General features: G+C 22.4%; 1 protein-coding gene across 2 annotated transcripts in view; it reads left to right on the top strand.

The window, feature by feature from the left end:
* The window catches only part of LOC117172993, a 75,410-nt gene extending 64,174 nt beyond the window's left edge, over positions 1-11,236 (top strand). For both annotated transcript variants that reach the window (XM_033361333.1, XM_033361334.1), the window contains one exon: positions 10,805-11,236. In XM_033361333.1, coding sequence (XP_033217224.1) covers positions 10,843-11,160 — 318 coding nt within the window. In that variant the 5' untranslated portion in view covers positions 10,805-10,842 and the 3' untranslated portion in view covers positions 11,161-11,236. The remainder of the gene's footprint in view (positions 1-10,804) is intronic.
* Positions 11,237-23,820: the final 12,584 nt, after the last annotated feature.

The following is a 23,820-nucleotide window of genomic DNA, read 5'->3' as shown; positions in this document are numbered from 1 at the left end:
ATAGAATAGATCAGTTTTCAGTTTAAAAATTAATTTTTAACCAATAAAGAAACAAATTTTCAACATAATTGTTAAATTGTTGACTATTATGTTGATTTTTTTTATCATTGGTTCAAAATTAATTTTGCAATTAAAAATTTAACTATTTCAGTTGAAGATTTAATATTTTACATGAAATTCATCAATTTAGTTAAAAATTGTACGATTTCGTAGAAAATTCATGTAATTTGTTAAAAATTTATCTTTTACGATAGAAAATTAATTTGTTAGCTGGTAACTTTGCCTATTTTATTCTTAGTGAGAAATTTTTATTTTTAGTTGAAAAATTAACTTTTTTGATTGAAATTTTGTCTTTTTCGGATAAAAATTATACTACATTGTTTGAAATTCATGTATTTTGTAATGAATTTTTCAATTTGAAATTAACCTAATCTAATTTTGGTGGAAAATTTATTTTTTGTTTGAAAATTTAATTCTTATGTTAAAATTTTTTTCTTAAATTAATTTGTTTACTGAAAATTTAACTATTTTAGTCGAAGATTCGACATTTCATTTGAAAATGTGATTAATGGGTTTAAAATTTAACTTTTTCAACAAATATTTTGTTGTTTTTTTTAAAACTAATTTTTTAACTGAAAGTTTAACTATTCTATTTTCATGGAAAATTTATATTTTTACTTAAAATTTATCCTTCAAAATTCATCTTCTTACAGTAGAAAATTAATCTTGTTGGTTAAAAATTTATTTTTTGGTTGTTCTAGGTTCAAAATTTGTTTTTTTGTTGTTGTTGCAAATATAATTATTATGTTCATTTTTTTACTTATAATTTAACTATGTCAGTTAAAGATTTGACATTTCAGTTGAAATGAATTTGCATAAAATATGATTTTTTACCATAAGAGTGATCTTTTATAGAAAAAAATAAATTTTCAATAAATTACTTGAATTTTCAACTAAAATGTTGAACCATCTACTAAAATAGTTAAATTTTTAGTTTCAAATTTGGTTTTCGACCACAAAAAGCAACAAATTTTCAATCTAGTTCTTAAATTTTCAATAAAAAAATTAATTTAAAAAAAAAACGGTAATTCAATGTTCAAATAAGTAGCGAAACTAAAAAAAAAAATTATTTTCGAGCAAGAAGAATAATTTTTGCACAAAAAAGACGAATTAAAAAAAACATGATATTTTAACCAAATAGTTGAATTTTTATGTAAATACATTTTTTTAATTAAACATTGAATAGTTTAATTTTCAATTCAAAAATTATTTCCATTTTTTTTAAACGAATTTAAAAAATGGTCAAAGTTTAAAAAAAATGTTAACAAAAACATTAATTGTCTACAGAAAAACAACTAATTTAGTTCAAAGTTCAACTTCTTTGTTAAAAATTATTTTTTTTGTTTGGAAATTTAACTACTTGGTTTAAAATTTGTTTTAATTTTGGTTAGAAATGATTTTTTACATGATAATTTAACTATTACATTTTTAATTTAAAAATGTCGTTTACATAAAAATTCAACTATTTGGTTAAAGAAATAATCTTCTAGGTTGAAATATTTACTGCTTTGTAGAAAATTAATCTATGCGGCTTAAATTTCAACTACTTTGTTAAAGATTAATTTTTTTCTTCAATTTTTTTCCGGTAAAAATTTATTTTTTCACCTGAAAATTGTACTATACCAAAAAATTATCTTTTTGGTTGAAAATTCATTCTTTTACTTACAAAGTTTCATCATTTAAGTTAAAAAATAAAATTTTCTTTAATTATTTCTGGTTTGTCTGCAATTTTTTTACAATTTTTTTACATTCTTTTATTTAAAAATGTACTATTTAGTTAAAATTTAAACATTTGGTTGAAAATGTAACTATTTCGGTAAAAGGTAATTTTTTGTCAAAAACTTGTTTGATATTTAAACTCCTTTCTTAAAAATTAATTTTTGTTGTTGTAAAATTCAACTATATTTACTTGAAATTCAATTCCTTTGGGGTTTTTTAATTCTAATATTATATTTTTGGTTAAGAATTCACCTTTTATGTTTGAAAATGTTATTGTTATGTTAAGAATGTAATTTCTTCGTTAAAAATTCAACAATTTTGTTAGACAGTTATTCTTTTTGGTTAAAAATTAATTTTTTTGTTTAAAATTCTTATTTTTGGGTTAAAAAAGAAATTGTTTTGCAGAAAAATGGATATTTTTTGCTTGAAATTTAAATATCGTTAAAAAAAAGTGTCCAAAAATGGCAAAAGTATCGTGAATCCGAGGCTTAGAATAGACATATTTGTATTTAAAATTAAATCTTTCTATATTTAGTTATGTAATTTATTTGAGTTATTATTTTTTTATCAAACCATTTTTTAATAATAATTTCGGCAATTTTATAAATTGTTAAATTTTTTATCTTTAATAATCTCTAATTCATAATTATTTTAGACGTGAAAAATTTTTTTTCCGGATTTGTCAATCATCTCGAATATTTTGTTAAAGAATTAAATATTTAAAAAAAGCTCTTGTTTATAACATTCTTTCCTACCTAAAAAAGTGTCATTTCACGATATGTCTCGAAATCTGATAATCATTGTTGTGGAAAGCCTAATTGGCATTCTATTACATTCACAATCTTGAAAAAATGTTTAAATAATAATCAGAAAGTTAGGTTTAGAAAAGGTAATATTTGTTTCAAAAATTTCAAATCTTTCATTGAGCCATGAAAACACAATAATAATGACTAAAACTTTTGTAAATAGAGCAGTAAATGCATTGTGAAATCATACGATTCCAACGCTTTAAGAAAAATTGTTGTGAAATTTTTGATGGTCGTTGGTATGCATATTAACCAGTTTTTTTTTTAAATTTAACACAGTTTCAAAGTTTTTTCTACGTTATGAACAATTAAAAATGAAGTTGGCAATTGTGAATCTCGTTAACTGTGCAGTTTTATTCAATTTCATTTATGGTAAGTGTAGTAAAATGAAATAAGTTTAAAAAATGTTTACACACTTTTCCCAAAATGCCTACAAGTTATGAATAAATATGACAAAAAAATTCAATGCAAAAACAATAGAACGACTGAAAATCCAGGAAAAATAAAATTTCCAAATTTATTAAATTAAGATTTTAGTTTATTTATTAAATTAAATTTATTAAATTTTTAGTTATAACAAAATATTTAATTGTTTATATTGGAACATTTTTTAATTTGGAAATTTGCCAGTTCGGATATTTTATAATTTGAAAATTTTCTATCGGGAATTGTATTATTCTGTAATTTTGTTATTCAGGAATTTTACAGTGTTAGGCATTTTATTTTTCAGCATTTTTCATCGTTCCTTAAAATCTTTCAAATTCTTTGTCGACAATTTTGGATTCTTTTGAAACGTTTGCAAATATTCTCTTAAAATTATTTCATCAACGAAAAATTTCAATTTTATTTTCGAATCTTAAAAAAAAAAGATTTACTCCAATTTTTTCTAAATTCTTGGAAAGCTTAACAATTTTATTTCAATGCCTTCAAAATTTACAGTTGGCTTAAAATGTTTTAAAATTTTAAAGTAGGGCTTAAGATTTTTTGACAAACTTTAAATATCTTTTAAAATTATTCGAAATTTTCATAATTTTTCTTTAATTTATGAAAACTTTTAAATGTCCTTACAGCCTTGTAGATTCTTTTTTTTTACAGTTTGGAAATATTTGGAAATATTATCCTAAAATTATTTTCTGAAAATTGAAGTTACTTAAAATTTTTTCCAAGAGTCGTAATAAAATTTCGTTCTTATCTTGAAAACTTTCAAAAGCCTTCGAAAAGTTCAAAATTTTATTTCAAAATCTTCAACAATTTGCAGTTCATTTAAACAAATCTATAAATTTTCCATCCATTTAAAACGTTTTTTTTTACATTCTTAATTATATTTTAAAATTGTTAGAATTTATCCTAAAATTTTTGTAAATCCCGAGAAATTGAAAATATTTAAAAATGCTGTAAAATAATTTTAAAATGTCTCTTAAAATTAATTTTTCAAAATAAAAATCGTATCTAATTTCTTCAGGAATCTTCATAAATTTTTTTAATTTTCGTGAGACCTTCCAAAATCCTTAAAAAGTTCGAAATTTTACTGGAAAATCTTTTGAAATTTATATTTTGTTTTACATTTTTAAAAATCTTTTTAAATTTTCAATCAGTTTTAAAGTTTTTAAAAGCTTTAAAAAATATTTAACAATAATTGAATTTTTTCTGAGAAGTTAAAGAAATTGTCTCAAAATTCTTCGGATTTAATTTTGAAGATTTAAAAAATTGGTTGGAATCTTTCAAATAATTTCATATTGCCTCTTAAAATTAATTTTTCAGAATAATAAGTATTTAAATTTTTTCCAGGAATCTTTTACATAAAATTTCTTTGAGATTTTTAAAAATATTTACAAAAATTAGTTTTAAATTTTCGTTATAACTTTCAAATATTATTTTAAACGATTTAAAGGGTTCCTACATTTTTTAAATCAGGAAAATAAAAAAGTTCCTTAAAATTTTCCAGATTCTTTTTTAAAAATTTTGGAATTCTTTTAAATGTTTTTAAAATATAACAATGAAATTTGTGTTTATAAAAAAATATTTAATTTTTTATTATCGGGATTTTTCTAGTTAGGATATTTTATAATTAGCCAATTTTCTGTCGTAAACTTTATTATTCGGGAATTTTACAGTGACTTTGTTCTATTGGTTTTTATCAATTTTTTAAAAATACTGCGTTAATATAAAGAAAATTTTTTCACGGAATTTGAAAAAAAAAATTTTGACGAATCAGACTAATGTCAAGGCTTTATTCATATTAAGTTTAACAAATTGTAATGGTAAATGTGTCTCTTTTAGTTAGAAATTTAAATATTTGATTCAAATTTCTTGATTTTTTTTATTTATCTAGTTTCGTATCTTTTTTTTTGTAAATTTATCTTCTGAATAACAATTTTCTGTTCGAAAATTAATTTTTTTAAATGTAATTTAAACTACATCATTTTTCATTATAAATTTATTCTTTGTGTACTTTAATGGCATCTTTCACTAATTTAATTTTGGCAAAAATTAATGTTTTGGACTATTTTGTAAAAAAACATTGCTTTTGAGTATAAAATTTATTTTTTAACTGATAATTTAATTATTTCATTTAAAGATTCATCATATAAGTCGAAAATTCATTTCTTTGTTTGAAAATTTAATTATTTTGTTAAAAATTCTTTTTGTTGTTAAAAAATTAATTTTTTAAATTGAAGGTGTGACTCATTGAATTTTTATCTCAAACTATGACTGCGGTTCAAATTTGATCTTTTATAGTTAAAAAATTCCACTGGTGGATTAAAAACTCATTGATGGAAATTTTTCTTTTTGGGTAGAAAAATCATTTTCCCTATTGTTAATATATGTATTTGGTTAAAAGTTCAATTATTTAGCTAAAAAAATGTGCAGAAAATTCAACAATTTTGTAAAAAAATAATTTTTTTGTTAAAAATTTATTTTTCCGATTGAAAATGAAACTATTTGTTTCAACTACTTCGTTTAAAGTTGAAAATTATTTCTGTTTGTTTGTTGAAAATTGATCTTTTCGCTTGAGAGTTTGATATTTTTTTAGGTTGCCAACTATTTTCTTTAAAAATTTGTCTATTTCATTTTTGATTTATCTTTTTTCGTTCAAAATTTATCTGTTTGGTTAAAAGTTTATGATTTTTCCTTGAAAATTGGACTTTTTTGATAGAAAATTAATCTTCTTCGTTAAAGATTCAAATGTTTAGTAAAAATTATTTTTACATACTTTTTTAAAAATGCATGAATTTTGTTGAAAATTCGCCTATTTAACGTACTTTGTTGAAAATTCATCTTTTTTTTAATTTCACCATTTTAGTCGAAGATTCATCATGTTAGTTAAAAATGCAACTCTTTCGTTGTTAATTTAACTATTTTGTGGAAAATTCGTCTGTTTCACATAATTTGTTGAAAATTCATACATTTGCTTCAAAAATGGATCTTTTTATGTTTAACTGTTCTAGTTAAAGATTAATCATTTTAGTAAAAAATTAATTTCTATTTTCTTTGGAAATTTAAATATTTTGTTAAAAATTCGGCTTTTATTGGAAATTTAACCATTTTGTACTTTTTTGTAAATTTGTCTTTTTTTTTAAATTTAAATATTCTAGTTGAAGACTCATCATTTGGAAATCCGTCTGGTTTATATACTTCTTTAAAAATTCATTAATTTTGTTGAAAATTCGTTTTTTCGTTGATAGGAATTTAACTATTCTAGTCGAAAATTTTTACTTTTAGTTCAAAATTCGTCTCTTTGGTTGAAATTCATGTATTTTAAGTAAAATCTGTTTTTTTTTTTTAATTTAACTATTCTAGTTGCTTTTTATTTTTATTGATTATTTGATTGATAATTTCATTTTAAAAGTCATCTCAGTGGTTGTTGATTTAATTTTATTGTTGAAAATTCGTCTGTTTGATACGCTCTGTTAAAAATTTATCTATTTTTTTAAAATTATTCTTTGTTGGAAATATAACTATTCTAGTTGAAAATTCATAATTTTAGTTCAAAATCCATCATTTTAGTTCAAAGTTCATGATTTTTGTTGAAAATTCATCATGATTCATGATGATTTCTTAATTTATATGAAACCTTACAAAATCCTTAAAAAATTAAAAATTGTATTTAAAAATCTTTTAAAATTTTTATTTTGTTTAAAATTTTTCTCAATCCTTTTAAATTTTAAATGAGTTTTAAAGCTCTTGAAAAGCTTTAAAAAATATTTAACAATGATTGGAATTTTTTTCTGATAAATTACAAAATTGCCTCGAAATTTTTCGGATTCAATTTTGAAGATTTTGAATCTTGAAAATTAAACCATTTTCTTTAAAATTAATCTTTTTTGGAAATTGAACTATATCTATTTTAGTTAATGTTTCACAAATTTAGTTAAAAATTCATCTCTTTGATTTCAAATTCAAGTATTTTGTAAAAAATGTTTAAAAAAAAATTTAGTTATTCTAGTTGAAGATTCATCATTTAAGTAGAAAATTCGATTTTTTGTTGTTGGGAATTTAACTATTCTACTAGAAAATTCATCATTTTAGTTCAAAATTCATAATTTTGGTCGAAAATTCATCACTTTGGTTGAAAATATGTTTATTTTGTTTTAAAAAAACTTTTTTATTGAACTATTATAGCCAAAAGTGTATCTTTTTAATTAAAAATTATTTTCTGCTTCAAAATTGAAGTATTTTGTTGAAAATTAGTCTTTTTTGGAAATTCAACTTTTCTACTTGAATATTCATCATTTTAGTTTTAGATTATTCTTTTCGATTGCAAATTAATGTATTTTGTTAACATTTTTTTAAAAATTAAAATGTTCTAGATAAAGATTTATCATTTTAAATAAAAATTCATATCTGGTTAAAAAATTATCTATTTTTTTGAAAATACGTCTGCTTTACATACTTCGTTAAAATTTTATCTGTTATATTGATAATTATTATTTTTTGGAAATTCAACTATTTCTATTCTAGTTCAAGATTCATAATTTTAATTGTAAATTTATCTTTTTTTTTAAATTCATGTATTTTGTTAAAAATCTTTTTTTTTTTTTAATTTAACTATTTTAGTTGAAGATTCATGATTTTAGTTGATAATTTATCTTTTTAGTTGAAAATTCATGTCTTATGTTGAAATTTTGTTTAATTTTTTGAATTTAAATATTTTAGTTAAAGATTCATAATTTTAATTGATAATTCATCTTTTTAGTTGAAAATTCATCGCTTTATTTGAAAATTTAAGTTTTTTGTTGATTTTTTTTTAATTCTAGTTTAGGATGCATAATTTTAGTCGAAAATTCATGTCTTTGGTTCTTAATTTAACTGTTTTTTTTCAAATTCGTCTGTTTTACAAACTTCGTTGAAAATGTATCTATTTGGTTGAAAATTAGTATTTTTGGGAAATTTAAATATTCTAGTTGGAGATTCATCATATTAGTTGAAAATTTATGTACTTTGTTGATATTTTTTATTTTGGAAATTTTAATATATTTTTGTTAGTTATTTATTTATTTTAGTTTTATATTAATAAATTTAGTTGAAAATTCATCTCTCAGGTTGAAAATTTAACTATTTTGTTTCAAATTCATTTGTTTTACGTACTTCGTCACAAATCTATTTCGTTGACAATTATTTTTTTTTAATACAACTATTCTGGTTGAAGATTAATCATTTTAAATAAACATTTATCTGTTTGGTTGATAATTCAACTATTTTTTTTTAATTCTTTTTTTTATGTACTTCATTGAAGAGTCGTGTATCATGTTAAAGAATTCGTCTTTTTTAAAAGGAAATTAATCTTTTTGGATGATAATCAATGTTTTAGTTTGAAAATTTAACAATTATTTTAAAAAGCTCATATACTTTGTTGAAAATTAAAGAATTTGGTTAAAAAGTTACTGAAGTTATTCTCGACCCTTATTCTAGAGTATAATTCTGGACCATAATTCTAGACCATTATTCCAAACCATTATTCTAGACTATAAATCTAGACCATAATTCCAGACTATTATTTTGAACCATAAATCGAGACCCTCATTCTAATTTTAAAAAATCCGTTCTGAAATTTTCAAGTAATATTTCCACTTTTCAAGCAGATTTTCAGGAATATTTTTTTAAAAGATGTACTTGCACTTGCCTGTTTCACACACTTTTTGAAAATTTATCTATTTTTTAAAAAAATTAGTCGTTTTGGAAATTAAATTATTCTATTTGAAGATTTATCATTTTGTTTAAAAATTCACTTTGGTTAAAAGTTTCATTATTTCGCTTAACTCGCCTGTTTTTGGAAGTCTTTTTTGGAAATTTATCTGTTCTGGTTGAAGATTCATAGCAGTCGGAAATTAATCTCTTTGGGTAAAATTCAACAAATTCATTGAAAATTCGTCTGTTTTACAAACTTTTTTCAAAATTGATGTATGTTATTAAAGAATTCGTCTTTTTTATAGAAAATTAATCTTCATGGACGATAATAATTAATGTTTTAGGTTAAAAATTCAACTGTTTTGTTAAAAGCTTATATATTTTATCGAATATTGAACAATTTTTTTAAAAAGTTACTTAAGTTATTCTGGATCCTTATTCTAGACCAACATTCTGGACCATAATTCTGGACCATAATTCTAGACCATTATTCCAAACCATTATTCTATACTATAATTCTAGACCATAATTCCAGACCATAATTCTAACTTAAAGAAGCCTTTCTGAAATTTTCAAGTAACATTAAACTTTTCAAACAGATTTTCAGAAATATTTATTATCTTTTTACAGATGTACTTGCACCTGTCTTTTCATACACTTATTTGAAAACGTATCTATTTTTTCAAATTATTTGTTTTGGAAATTAAATTAATCTCGTTGAAGATTTATTATTTTATGAAAAATGTATTTTGGTTGAAAATTAAACTATTTCATTTAAAATCCACCAGTTTTGGAACTCTTTTTTGGAAATTTACATGTTCTAGTTAAAGATTGATCATTTTAGTTCAAAATTCATCTCTTTGGTTGGAAATTCATGTCTTTTGTTTAAACTTTTGTTTATTTTGGAAATTTGAGTATTTCAGTTCAAGATTCACTTCTTTTCTTGTTAATTTATCTATTTCCTTCCAAATTAGCCTTTTTGGAAATTCAACTATTCTAGTTGAGGATTTATCATTTTAATTAAAGATTTATCTCTTTGGTTCAATATTTAAATTTTTATTTTATATTCATCTATTTTATTAAAAATTCGCCTGTTTCAAATGCTTAATTAAAAATTCATGCACTTTGTTTTAAATTCATCTTTTTGGAAATTCAACCATTCTAGTAGAAGATTCGTTATTTGTGTAGAAAATTCATTTTTTTGGTTAAGAGTTTAATCATTTTGTTTAAAATTCGTAATCTATTTGGCGAAAAATACGTCTGTTTCACGTAAGTTGAAAATTCCCTCTTTGCCCTCTTAGAAACAAGTGAATTAAGTGAATTAAAAATTCATCTCTAGTTGTAACTTTAACTATTTTGTTCAAAATTTATCTGTTTTACAAACTTCTTTCAAGATTTATCTATTTTGTTTAAAATTAGTCTTTTTGGAAATTAAATTATTTTAGTTGAAAATTCATGCCTTTTGTTAAAAATTTTCGTTTTGTTTTGGGAAGTACACTGTTCTATTTGGAGATTTATCATTTTAATTCAAAATTAATCTTGGCTTGAAAATGTAACTACTATGATTTTGATTTAAATACTTCTTTTTATTGGAAATTCAACTATTCTAGTTGATGATTTATCATAGCAGTCGAAAATTAATCTCTTTAGGTAAAATTTAACAATCTTATTAAAAATTCGTCTGTTTCGCAAACTTCGTTGAAAATTGATGTATATTGTTAAAGAATTCGTCTTTTTTTATAGGAAATTATTCTTCATGGACGATAATAATTAATGTTTTAGGTTGAAAATTCAACTTTTTTGTTAAAAGCTTACATATTTTGTCGTAAATTTAACAATTTTGTTAAAAAGTTACTTAAGGCGGAATCTAATTCTAGTCCATTATTCTCGACCATGATTCTGGACCATAATTCTAGACCATTATTCTAGACCATTATTCTATACCATTATTCTATACCATTATTCTATACCATTATTCTGGACCATAATTCCAGACCATAATTCTAATTAAAAAAAGGCTTTCTGAAACTTTTTAGTAATATTTACACTTTTCAAGCAGATTTTTGGAAAATTGTATTATTTTTTCACAGATGTAGGTGCACAAGAGTTGGGAACGACGGCGACAGGTATGAGCACGGGTGCTGGTATGGGTGGTGGTATTGGGGGTGGTACAGGGGGAGGCTATGGAGCTCCTGCATCTACTACCGCAACTAAAGCCGCAGCTCCCAAAAAGGATGAGGATATCATTACTACGATGAAACATAAAGTGACAGAAAGCACTATGTACAGACATGTACGCCACCCAATTGACCATCTTGGATGCAAACATCACCTTAAAAAGAAGGGTTGTCGAGTACATAAAAAGAGACCTCCTCGCGCCCCTATGGGTGGTGGTATGGAAGGTGGTATGGCGGGTGGTGGTATGATGGCTGGTGGTATGGGTTGAGGTATGATTTAATAACATACTTTTCAGAAATTATGTAATATTTCTGTGAATAAGAACCCAATCCGCAAATTAAAAATTGTGTCTTCAATTATTTAAAAATAGAAAAACCTCTTCCTGTCTGTCTGTTCCTGTCTCTAATTATTTCTCTCGTTCTGTAAGTTTTTATTTGATAATTTTTGTTAGAGTTTTACATAATGGGTTTGTGAAGCTCTTTACCCGGGCTGATTGCTAGAGAGATTGATCAGCGAACTGGGTCGGAGCAGTGATGCGGAACGAACTTGTTATTTATAGAAAAAATTCCAATTTCTATATTCGAGTCCGGATTAATCTTGTACTAATTGTAAAGCATTTTATTATTTATTTAAATAATTTTTGGCGATTTTAACAATACATATTTAAGTACGTACCTCATTAAAAAAAACGTATTTCCACAGCAATTTTTCAACAAATTTAAATATTATTGTGTAAGATTTTGTTTATTATTGCGACCCTTAGTATTTAAAAAAAGATTGTATTGTTTAAACAATTAAGAATTATATAAATAATTTTTATAAATGTGTCCATGCTGATCTCTTCTTCAGGTAATGAGTTTCAGAGTACAAATACTGGTTTAAATTATATTTTTTTCCTACTTTGAATTATTTAAACAAGTATTTCAAAAAAAAAAATTGAAATGGTGAAATCACTTGAAGTTGTATTTTGTGTAATAAATAACTCAATTATTAACTTCAATTCTTTGGGAAAGAAAATAAAAAATTTATTTTAAAGAATTATGTTGCTTACTGTTTTATGAAAAATTATTCTGTTCAGCTGAAAGTTAATCTGTTCTGATTTATGATCGAACTATTTTCTTGAAAATTCGTATTTATTGTTGAAAATTTAACCACTTGGTTTTGAGTTAAACTACTTTGTTAAAAATTTATTTTTTGTTTGAGAATTTCACTATTTTGTAAAAATTTTTTTTTTATTAATTTTTTTATTTAGAATTTTAATATTCCAATCTTATATAAAATTGATATTTTTCATTGTGAATTCATGTAATTAATGGAAAATTTATATTTTGAGTTGAAAAATCAACTGTTTGATTTAAAATTAAACTATTCTATTTTTGGTAAAATTTAAAATTAATAAATAAATAATAATTTTGTTAATTTATAATACCACTTTTCAACGTAAAACACTAACATAATCCAAGATTGTTAAAAGATTCTAAGTCTTGTTCAAATAATAATAACATATGATTTAAAAAATTAATCTTCATACTGAATTGCCAACATAACCTAAAATCGTTAAAAAGTTGTGAATTATCTTTGAAATATAAATTTTTTAATTTCAAAATTCCGTTTACCAACAAAAAATAATAATATAATTCAAAATTATGAAAAGTTATTAACATATTTAATATAACATAATATAACATAATATATATTTTTCCTTCAAAAATTAAAATTTGCGATGAAAAAACCGTAGCATAATTCAACTTTATTAAAAGATTCTAAATCATATCCAAATTATGATAATTTATAATATAAAAAATAAATTTTTAAAGTAATTTGCTAACATAACCTAAAACTTGTGAATCTTCTTTGAAATATATATATTTTTTAATAAAAAATCAATTTTTAAATAAAAAGCACTAACATAATCCAAAGTTATTGAAGTATTTTCGATTTTGTTCAAATTATATTAATGTATGTTTTAAAAAAACAATTTTAGAAGTAAATATAAATTGCCAATCTTACCTAAAATAGTTTTTTAAAAACTTCAAATCTTCTTGAATATATATTTTTTGTCAAAAATTTCAATTTCCGGTGTAAAATCACAACATAACTTAAAATTGTTCAAACCAAAGTTATCGAAATATTTTTATTGTTCGAATTACAATAATTTATGTTTTAAAATACCAATTTTAGAAGTGAATGTAAATTACCAACCTAACCTAAAATTGTCACAAACCTTTAATTCTTCTCTCAAATATAATTTTTTTACTAAAAACTCCAATTTACGGTGTTAAATTCTGACATAACCTAAAATTGACATTAACGTAATCCAAAATTGTTAAAATATTCTAAATCTTGTTTAAATTATAATTAATTTATGTTCGAAAATACCAATTTTAGAAGTGAGTGAGTAACCTAACCTAAAATGGTTAAAAAATTTTAATCTGCTTTAAATTACAATGTTCAAATAACAATTTTCTTAAGTTCAAAAAACTTTTTAAAAAATTTAGGAAAAATTTGAATAATCTAAAAAAATATTTTAAATATTAAAAAATGTTTTGAATAATGAAAATTATAAAAAATTTAATAGGTAGATTTTTGAAGATTTTTAAATAAGATGTTAAACCTTTAAAATATTTTCGAAAATTTATAAAATATTTAACATTTTTTTCACATAGTCCTAAATATTTTAAAATAAAATTTCATAAAATTCTCTGACATTAAAAAAATCTTTGAAACTTTCTGGATCTTTTGTTGACACATCTGAAATCATTAAAAATCCTAAAACAAATAAACAAAGTACCTTTAAAAATAAATATTTATTTAAATTTTTTATTCTGTATTTAAAATTACTTCTCACTTCAGATTATAGACTGATTATTTTCTTTACTGAACAATAATTTTTTAATTGAAGTTCAACTATTTTGTTGAAATCATTTTTTTTTGAAAATTTATAATTTAAATAAAATGTAATTATTAAGTTAAAGGGCATCTTATTTTTGAAATTTTGCTTTAGCAAATCTTAATTTTTTTTAATCTTTTCAAATTTTTTTCAAAACTCTTAGAAAAAGTATATTCATATAATATTAAAAACTATTTGACAAATAAACCTAAAAAATAAATCAGGATTCCTAATTTTCAACGTTAAAAACTGACAAACCGTGAATTTGTTTAGAAAAGATAATTTAAATAATTTTCAGCATCTTAATTATACAATATTTGATATTTTTTCTGCCATTTTCTTGCTTACGTCATAATCGTTTGGTGCTGTATTTGACTTTTCTTGAGTGATAAAGAAACAATAAATATGTCAAATAATATCATTCTGAGGCAACAAGAAAAATCATTGAAAATTTATTATAGTCTATTGGTATATATGCTAGAGAATTTCTTTCTAGAAATGTGACACTTGTTTACAGTTTTTCTTATTCGTTGAATAATTAAAAATGAAGTTCGATGCTGTTACCCTCGTTACCTGTGCGGTTTTATTTAACTTAATTAATGGTAAGTACAGAAAAAATTAATTTAATTAGTTTAATTGTTAATAATATTGAATATAATGCTTGAAAATCAAAACGTAAGCATTTAAAAAAATATATAGTTAAATGACATCTTTACTGGTTTTTCAAAATATTTCGGTTTTTAATTGACCCAAGTATAATAATTGTGAAAAAGATTTCTGTAATTGGAATCAGAATCTAGAATTTTCTGTTTTCTTTATAAAGTTTTTCAGTATCAATTTGAAGTATCAATAACTTTTAAAAATTATTTTCTTCTTTTGAAATTTATTTTTGTAAAAATGAGAAAATTATGTATAAAAACATGCTTGCAAATAATACTTAAATGTCAACATTTTTGCTTTTTGAAAGATAGCGGGTTTTAAATAAGCATCAGTAAAACATCGCGAGGAAAAGGCGCAAAAAAATTAATTTTCGTTCCAATGAAAATTTTTCTTTTATTGAAATGATTTTCTTGATTTTAGAGTTATTTTTAGTTCAATGAAAAAAAAATGTGTAACTTCAGGGTTTTTAAATAGAAATTAAATGACAACATTTCTGCTTTTCGAACGATATCGGTTTTTAATGGATCCAAGTAATATAACTGTTATACCAAAACTTTTAATTGGCATTAAGGTTCAGTGATTGTTATTTTCTTTTTTCTTTAAAATAATTTTTTTTAATCTTACGTATCAAAATTAAAAAAAAAACGAAACCGAATACGTTCCGTTCCAGACGAAAATTATTTAAATGTTTCAATAATAATAATTTTCGAAAGCTTTAAATTATTTGAATTTTCAATGAAAATAATTGCTTGAGACTTTTTATGTTGGGAACTATTTGATAATTTTTAGCTGATTAATTTTGACAACAATGTTGAATTAATTATAGATTAAATTTAAGATGTTTTAAATTAGGTAACATGAATCGATTATTTACGTTCAGATTATGTAATTTAATATTAGCTATTATTTTTACAATAAAAGTTTATTTTCTCTTTAGAATACCTCTATTACAATTACATGATTTCGCAGATGTTTGTGAAATAAAATGAGTATCCAAATTCAGTTTTCATAACCATAAGTAAATAATTTCAATTTTTTAGAAATTAGTTTGAAAGGTCATTAATAAATTAAACATATAGAAATACTGTTTAAAATTTAAAGAAAATATAATGTAAAACTTATTAGAATGATTCAATGAAAATGATATTTAAATGCTTTTAATTTTTTGAACTGATTAACTGTTAATTGATTCTATTAAAACTTATGTTTTCTGGAATTAATTAAAAATGTTATTTATAAATCAAATTTTAAGAAATGAAAGCTGAAATTTGAGAACAGAAATCAAGTAAGTATTATTTAAATACTTTAGTTAAAATGATGGTTAAATACTTTTCATATTGTTAAATAATTGATTAATTATTAGCTGAATATTTTATCGAAATTTTGAAATAAATAAGAATTACAATTTAGTTTCTTAAAATTAGGTGACATAAATTGATTATTCAATCGAAGGTTATATGATGTTTTATAATTGAATATTGGATATAATTTGCATAATAAAACTTTATTCATATTAAAACATCCCTATTTCAATTACATAATTTTTCAAATGATTCGGATGTTGTGAAATGGGCATCTGCATTCAATTTTTAGATTTATTTGTTAATTTGTTTAAATTTTTTTCTGAAATTAGTATAAAAGGTTACTAATAAATCAAAATTTCAGAAATGAAAGTGAAAATTAAAAAAAAAACTGGAAAAAAATTATTTGAATGTCTAAATGAAAATGATATTTTAATGCTTTTTAAGTAACGAATACATTAATTAATTAATTTGTAGCTAATTTTTCCACAATATTAAATTAGATAAAGATTGAATTGTAATTTCTTTTAATTAAGATCAATTTATTATTTACCTCAATTTTATATAATTTAATATTGGTCATAATTTGTATAATAAAAGTTTGTGAATGTATAAAATGCCTCTATTCCAATCACATTATTTTTTTAAAGTTTTGCGATCCTGCAATAGTTTAAAATGTTATAAATAACTCAAATTTCCAGAAAACAGTGAAATAAAAATTATTTGAATAATTCAAGGAAAATAATTCTTTAATGATTTTTATGTTATAAACTGAATAATTACTTATTAGCTGATTTACTCTTTTACTATAATAAAAAAAATAAAGATTGAATTTTTCTCGATTAAGTAACATAAATAGGATATTCACTTTAAAATTATGTAATTGAATATTACATATGATTTGTACCATGAAAGTTTATTTATATTTAAAATACCCCTATTCCAGATACATAATTTTTTATATTGATAAAAATAATTGTTTGATGCTTTTAATGTTATTAATTCATTAATTAATTATCAGCTGAATAATTTTGTTTAAAATATCAAATTACATATAAATTGAACTTTAATTTTGTTCCATTGAGTAACATAAATTTGTATAATAAAAGTTAATTTATTTAGGAAATATTTTTGTAAGTTTGTTTGATGTTGTGGAATGAGTATCTGAGTTTAATTAAAAAATATATATTTTAACTTTTTTAAATTAGTTGAAAATTTTATTAATAATACTAATTTTTATTAAAATATAAGGTAGAAATTATTTTAATGTAAAAATGAAAATAATTGCTCGTTGATTTTTATGTTGTAAACTGATTAATTTTTTTCACAATATCAAACTTTACTAAATTCTGAAAAGATATAAAAGAATTAAAATCTTCGAATGACATCTCGGTCTTTAATATTATTCATCGTAATAGTAAATTCAACGATACATGGATTCATTAAATAAAAAATTTCAGAATATAATTCAGTGAAACTTTGAGTAGTAAAAAATTTTAACGAATAAAATAGCTATTCGAAAATTAAGTACATGATGAAAATTAATACAAAAGTAAGCGCGCGAACATGGTGGTATAGTTTACTATTACTATTAGTAACATTAAAGAGCGAGATATCATTCCAAAATTAAAATTTTTTTATATCATTTTAGATTTTAGTGAAGTTTGATATTGTGAAAATAATAAATAAGTTGATATTTAATTAATCAGTTTAAAACATAAGAATTAGCGAACAAATTAGAATTAGTAATAACATATTAAACAAATTTCAGAAAAGTTAAAATATAGTTTTAAAAAATAAAATCAGATACTCATTTCACAACATATAAACTTTCATTATAAAAACCATATGTAACATTCAATGCCATAACCTTAAATTTATGTTATTTAATATTGTAAAAAAATCAATCAGCTAATAATTAATAAATCAGTGTATAACATAAAAAGCATTAAAAAATTATTTTCAGCGAATCATTTAAATCATTTTTATTCTACATTTTTTTGGAAATTTAAGTTATTTGTAACATTTTAAACTATTCCAGTAAAAATAAAAATATATTTGCACATAATTTCGAAATCGGAATTCAGATGCTCATTTAACATTGCAAACCTTTAAAAAAATAATGTGATAGGAATAGAGGTATTTTAAACATTCACAAAATTTTATTATGCAAATTATGACTAATATTAAATTACATAAATATGAAGTAAATAATAAATTGATCTTACCTAATTAAGGGAAATTACTAATTATACTAATTTTAGAAAAAATAAAAAGAAATTTACGAATATCTTGATATATATATATATATATTATAATTAATAATAATATAACCGATATTCAATTATATAACACCATATAACCTTCAATTAAATAATCAATTTATGTCACCTAATTTAAAAAAGACTAAATTTTAATCTTTATTTAAGTTAGTATTTCGGAAAAAATATTAAGCTGATAATTAATTAATTATTTGACAATATGAAAAGGATTTAACTATAATTTTCACTTAGGCATTTAAATATTATTTACCTAATATCTTTTTTCAAACATAAGCTTTCAATTATTAAAATTTGATTTAATAATAATATTTAAAACTCATTCCAGAAATCATAAGTTTCAATAGAATCATTTAACAGTTAATCAGTTCAAAAAATTTAAAGCATTAAATCTGAAAATAAATAATTAATTCATGTTACTTAATTTAAAACATCGTAAATTTTATGTTCATGTGATTTAGTATTGTTGTCAAAATTAATCAGTTAAAAGTTATAAAACATTTCACAACATAAACAGCCTCAAGCAAATATTTTCATTGAAAATTCAAATATTTTGAAGCTTTAAAAAATTATTTTTATAGAAACATTTCATTAATTTTCACTTTTAATATTTTTTAAATTTGATCTTTTCCTTGTTTAACTTTAATTAATTAGAAGCTTTTATCTTAATCTAGAAAACATAAAATTTAGCAGAATCTATTAATAATTAATTAATGAGTAATGAAAATGCAAATCATTTAATAATTATTTTCATGAAAATGTATCTACATATAATTTTGAAAACTGAATTCAGATACTCATTTTCCAACATCGCAAACATTAGAAAAATTATTGTAATGCAGATATTTTAACAAAAAATAAATTTTATTATAAAAATAATAGTCAATATGCAGTAATAAATTATTTTAATTGAATCATCAAAATAATGTTTACCCTATATTTTGCTAAAAAATTGAAGTATTAATAATCTTTTAAAATAATTCAATAAAAATTTAAAACCCATTGACATTTAATTTTGAGGATGAAGTTTAGATACTTATTTTAAATCTTGGAAAACATTTTAAAAATTATGAAATTGGAATAGGAAAATTTTAAATATGGATAACATTTATTGAACAAATTATATCCCATAATAAATATCATAACCTCAGAGCAAATAATAAATTAATTTTCTTAGTAAAACATTATTTAACTTTAATCCTTATGTATTTCTTGTAGTAAACAAAATTTATCAGCTAATAATAATCAACCAATCAATAATTGTCACATTCCAATATATATATTAGCGCGTTTGCAAGACGAAAATTGTGAACGACGAAATCACGGAATTAATAGAATTGAAGGAATTCAAGGAATTCTTGACATTTAGAGAATTCACGAAATCTATGGAATTCATGAAATTCAGAGCAGTCACGGAATTCACAGAATTCATGGAATTCACGGTATTGATAGAATTCAAAGAATTCATGTAATTCAAAGAATTTAGGAAAATGACCGAATTCGCGGAATTCGTGGAATTAAGTGGCTTCGCGAAATTCATAGTATCCACGAAATTCGCCGAACTAATGGAATTCATGGAATTCGTGGAATTCGTAGAATTCTAAGAATTCACGCAATACATGAAATTCATGGAATGGAAGAAATTCACGATATCTATGGAATTTGCGGAATTCATGAAATTTACAGAAGTCACGGAATTAGCAGAATTAATGGAATTCAAGAAACTCACAAATTTGATTAAAGTCACGAAATTTATCTCATTCAAGGAATTAATGAAAATCAAGGAATTCGCGGAACTCGTGGACATAAATTAATACGCTAAATTTATGGCATTCATGAAATTCACGAAATTGATGGAATTTTAGAAATTTACGGAATATATGGAACTCACAAAATTGTTGGAATTCACTGGATTTGCAGAATTCACGGAATTCGCCGAATAACAATGTAATTTAATTTTTGCCCAAATAGTTGAATTTTCAAATAAAACAAATTAATTGTCAACAAAATAATTAAACTTCTAACCAAATCAACTAAATCTTTTAAACAAATTAGCTGAATAATATAATAATAATAATAATAAAAAGATAATTTTCTACGAAAAAATTGAATTTTCAGTAAAAAAAACAAACAATTTTTTTACCGAAAAGGATGGCATTTTCACAAAATTATTGAATTTTCTATCAAATAGTTGCATTTTTAGCAAAAAAGATGCAATTTCTCTTAAGCCAGGAAAATTTTTAATTACAAAAAAAATTGTGTTTTCATCGGAAAAAGATTCCAGTTGACTAAAAGATCAAAAATGGAATTTTTTAACGAAATAATAAGTTTTAACAAAAAAATTGAATTTTCAATCCAAAAGACGAATTTTTCAACAAAAATGAATGAATTTTGAACAAAATAGTTGAGTTATCTACCAAATAGTTGCATTTTTATCTAAGATAGATGAAATTTGTACCAAAACAGATGAATTTTTAATGAAAAACCACAAACTTTTCTTTAAAAAGTTGAACTTTCAGCCAGAAGAGATTGCAGTTCATTTTTAAGTAGCAAAATATACATTTTAAACAAAAAGTAAATTTTTTACAACATAGCCAAATTTGTATGAAAATAGTATTATAGTGTAATTTTCAACCAAATAGTTGCATTTTTATAAAAAAAGATGACATTTTTCTTAAAACAGATGGATTTTTAATTAAATAAAAAACAAATTTTTAAAAATAGTTCAATTTTCATCCAGAAAATATTTCAATTCACTTTTCAACACCGAAATATTATATTTAACCAGTAGCATTTTACCGAATATTATGACTTTTAAACAAAATTTTTTATTATTTAAGCAAGCAGTTGTATTTTTATCCCGAAAAGATGTAATTTCTTCTGAAGCAGGTGAATTTTAAAATCAGAAAGACAAACTTTTAAAAAAAGAGTTGAATTTTTGAGCGAAGTTACATTTTTATTCAAGAAAAATGAAATTTCTCCTGACAGATGAATTGAAAAAAAACTTATAACAAATAGTTAAATTTTTGTACAAAGAATATTCCAGTTCACATTCTAACACCAAAATAATAACTATCAACAATTTGCAACTAAACTGAATATCTGTTTAAGAAAATTATTAAATTTTCAACCAAATAATAAAATTTAGAACTAAAAGAATAATCTTCAGAAGAACGTTGTTACGAATTTTCAAAATTCTAATCTGAAAATATTTCATTTTTTGTCCATTCAAAACAAAAGTAATCTGTTCAACTGTCAACGCTTTTAATTACAAATGATACAATTTTGAAATTCTTAATAAAATTGTTCAATTTTTAAAATTTAATTAAAAAGTTTACAAATTAATATTGCAATGCTTTTAATAAGATGCTCAAGGGGGGCGGCGAGATGATATTTTGTTACGATTCCTTACGGAAGGGGAGAGGGGGTCCTTTACTCCTGTACGTAATTTTTTTTTTAATTCGAAAAAAATTTCTCCTCAAAATTATATTTTTAGTTATATATTCTATTATTTGGTTGAAAATTTTTATTTTTATTTAAAAATTTATTAATTGTAGTATATAAAGTGAACTGCAATCTTCTTCGGATAATAAATTTAACCATTTTTTTCAGTTTTTGTTTTTAAATTCATCATATTGTTAAACAGAAAACTGAAATCTTTTCCGGATGAAAATTCAACTTTTTTTAAAAAATTTTTCTTGGATAAAAATGGAACTATTTAGTTGAAAATTCAATATTATTTTGAAAATTCGTAAGTTTTTGTTAAAAATTCTGCTGCTTTGTTGAAAATTTTACTATTTCGTAGAAAATTAAATTTTGTTTAAATTTAATAATTTGGTGTTAAAGAGAGAACTGAAGTCTTTTCGGGATTGAAATTTTTGTTTTATTTACGATTTATACTTTGGTGTTGATCTATGAACTTAACTATTTTCTGGGTGAAAATTCAAATGAAATAAAAATTGTGTTTTTTTTTAGTTCAAATTAATCCTTTTTAGTTGAAAAAATTCATCTTTTTATTTAAAAATTCCATTTTTTAGTAGAAATTTATTTTTTCTACAAAAAATTCATATTTTGATTTGGAAAAGTCATCTGGAATCTGCTTTGACGAAAATTCTGCAATTTTTTAAAAAATAAAAATTCATCTGTCTAAAGAGAACAAAAAATTCAAATATGTTTTTGAAAATTTATCTTTTTAATTTTAAAATTCATCTTCTTTAGTAGAAATATAATCTTTGTATAATAATTTAACCTGTCGGTTAAAAATTATTCTTTTTTGCTTGAGTATTCAATTTCTTTTTTTGTAAAATTTGTCTGAATCGCTTTGTGAACAATTCATTTTTTTTCTTAAAGATTTATATTTTTAGTTGAAAATTGATTCCTTTGCTTGAATCTGAACAATTTAATTTAAAAATACTATTTTTTAAATTAATTGACAAACTACTTGTAGAAAAGCTAAACTAAATTGTCAAAAATTATTTGAAATTTCATTTTTGTTGGGTAAAAATGCACCAGTATCATGGAAAATTAATTTTTTGCTGAAGAGTCATATTTGTGTTTAAAAATTCAATTTTTATATAGAAAATTTATCTTTATGTTTGAATCATCATTTTTAATTAAAATATAAACTAAGACACTTTTTTGTTGGGAATTTATATATTTAGGTTGAAAATTCAAGTTTTTTGTTAAAAAGCCATCTTTTATAGTAGAAAATACATTTCTTTGATTAAAATAAGTTCATAAATTCGACAATTTTTAATTTGTATCTGGAATGCTTTTTTCTTCCGTTTATAAAAGAATCTATGTTAAAAATATTACAAGATTAAAAATATGGTATTTGAATATTAATAATGGAGGAAAATCAAAAATTAGTCAAGGAAAAATTAGAGAAATTTAAAAATTAATTTGTCAGCCACCCTGCTTAGTCCTAATAGCAATAGTACTAACACATCGTTCAAGAAGTCTCGAGACTAACAACGAAAACAACTTTTTTTTCAAAAATCATTTTTATTCATCAAAATAATCTCCTTTTAGAGTGATACAGTCTTACCAACGCCTTTCCAACATTTCTATACCATGTTTATAGAAAGATTTATCTTTTGCTTCAAAATAGGATTCAGTTTCGGCAATGACCTCCCCATTCAAGTTAAATTTTTTTTCCCTGGAGCATTTTTTTAAGATCAGCAAAGAGCCAGTAGTCGCTAGGAGCTACACCTGACGAATACGGGGGGTGGGGAAGCAAATCAAAGCCCAACTCGTTGATTTTTGCCATTGTTTTCATGGACTTGTGGCATGGCTTCTTTTGTTCCATTGAAAGCAATCGCGGCACCCACTTGGAAAAAACCTTTTTCGTGCTCAATTTTTCATGAAGGATTTTAAATACGCTTCCAGATGATATCTGTCTTATTTCTACAATCTCAGGGACCTTTAATTTGCGATTTTTCATTACGATTTTTAAAACTTCACTCACATTTTCCGGTGTAACGGCTTCCAATGGCTTACCCGAACGTTCCGCATCGTTTGTGTCCGTACGACCTCGTTTAAACTCAGCATACCAACGACAAATCGTTGATTTGGATGGAGAGGAGTCCGGGTAACGTTTTTCAAGCCACTGCTGGGCTTCTACGGTGTTTTTACCCATTAAAAAACAATGTTTAATCAACACGCGAAACTCGCTTTGTTCCATTTTTCAAACAAATTACAAAGTGACTTTACTCTAACCTCGATAACTCTGCTGTTTGTGGTCCAATCGACGTGAAATTTTTACACGTTTCATGTGAAGGTTCGCACTCTAGGAAAAT

The sequence above is a fragment of the Belonocnema kinseyi genome, chromosome 5 (assembly GCF_010883055.1).
Source record: "Belonocnema kinseyi isolate 2016_QV_RU_SX_M_011 chromosome 5, B_treatae_v1, whole genome shotgun sequence".
Classification (NCBI taxonomy): Eukaryota; Metazoa; Arthropoda; class Insecta; order Hymenoptera; family Cynipidae; genus Belonocnema; species Belonocnema kinseyi.
The sequence above is the reverse complement of the archived record's forward strand: the minus strand, read 5'-3'. Positions and strand labels throughout refer to the sequence as shown.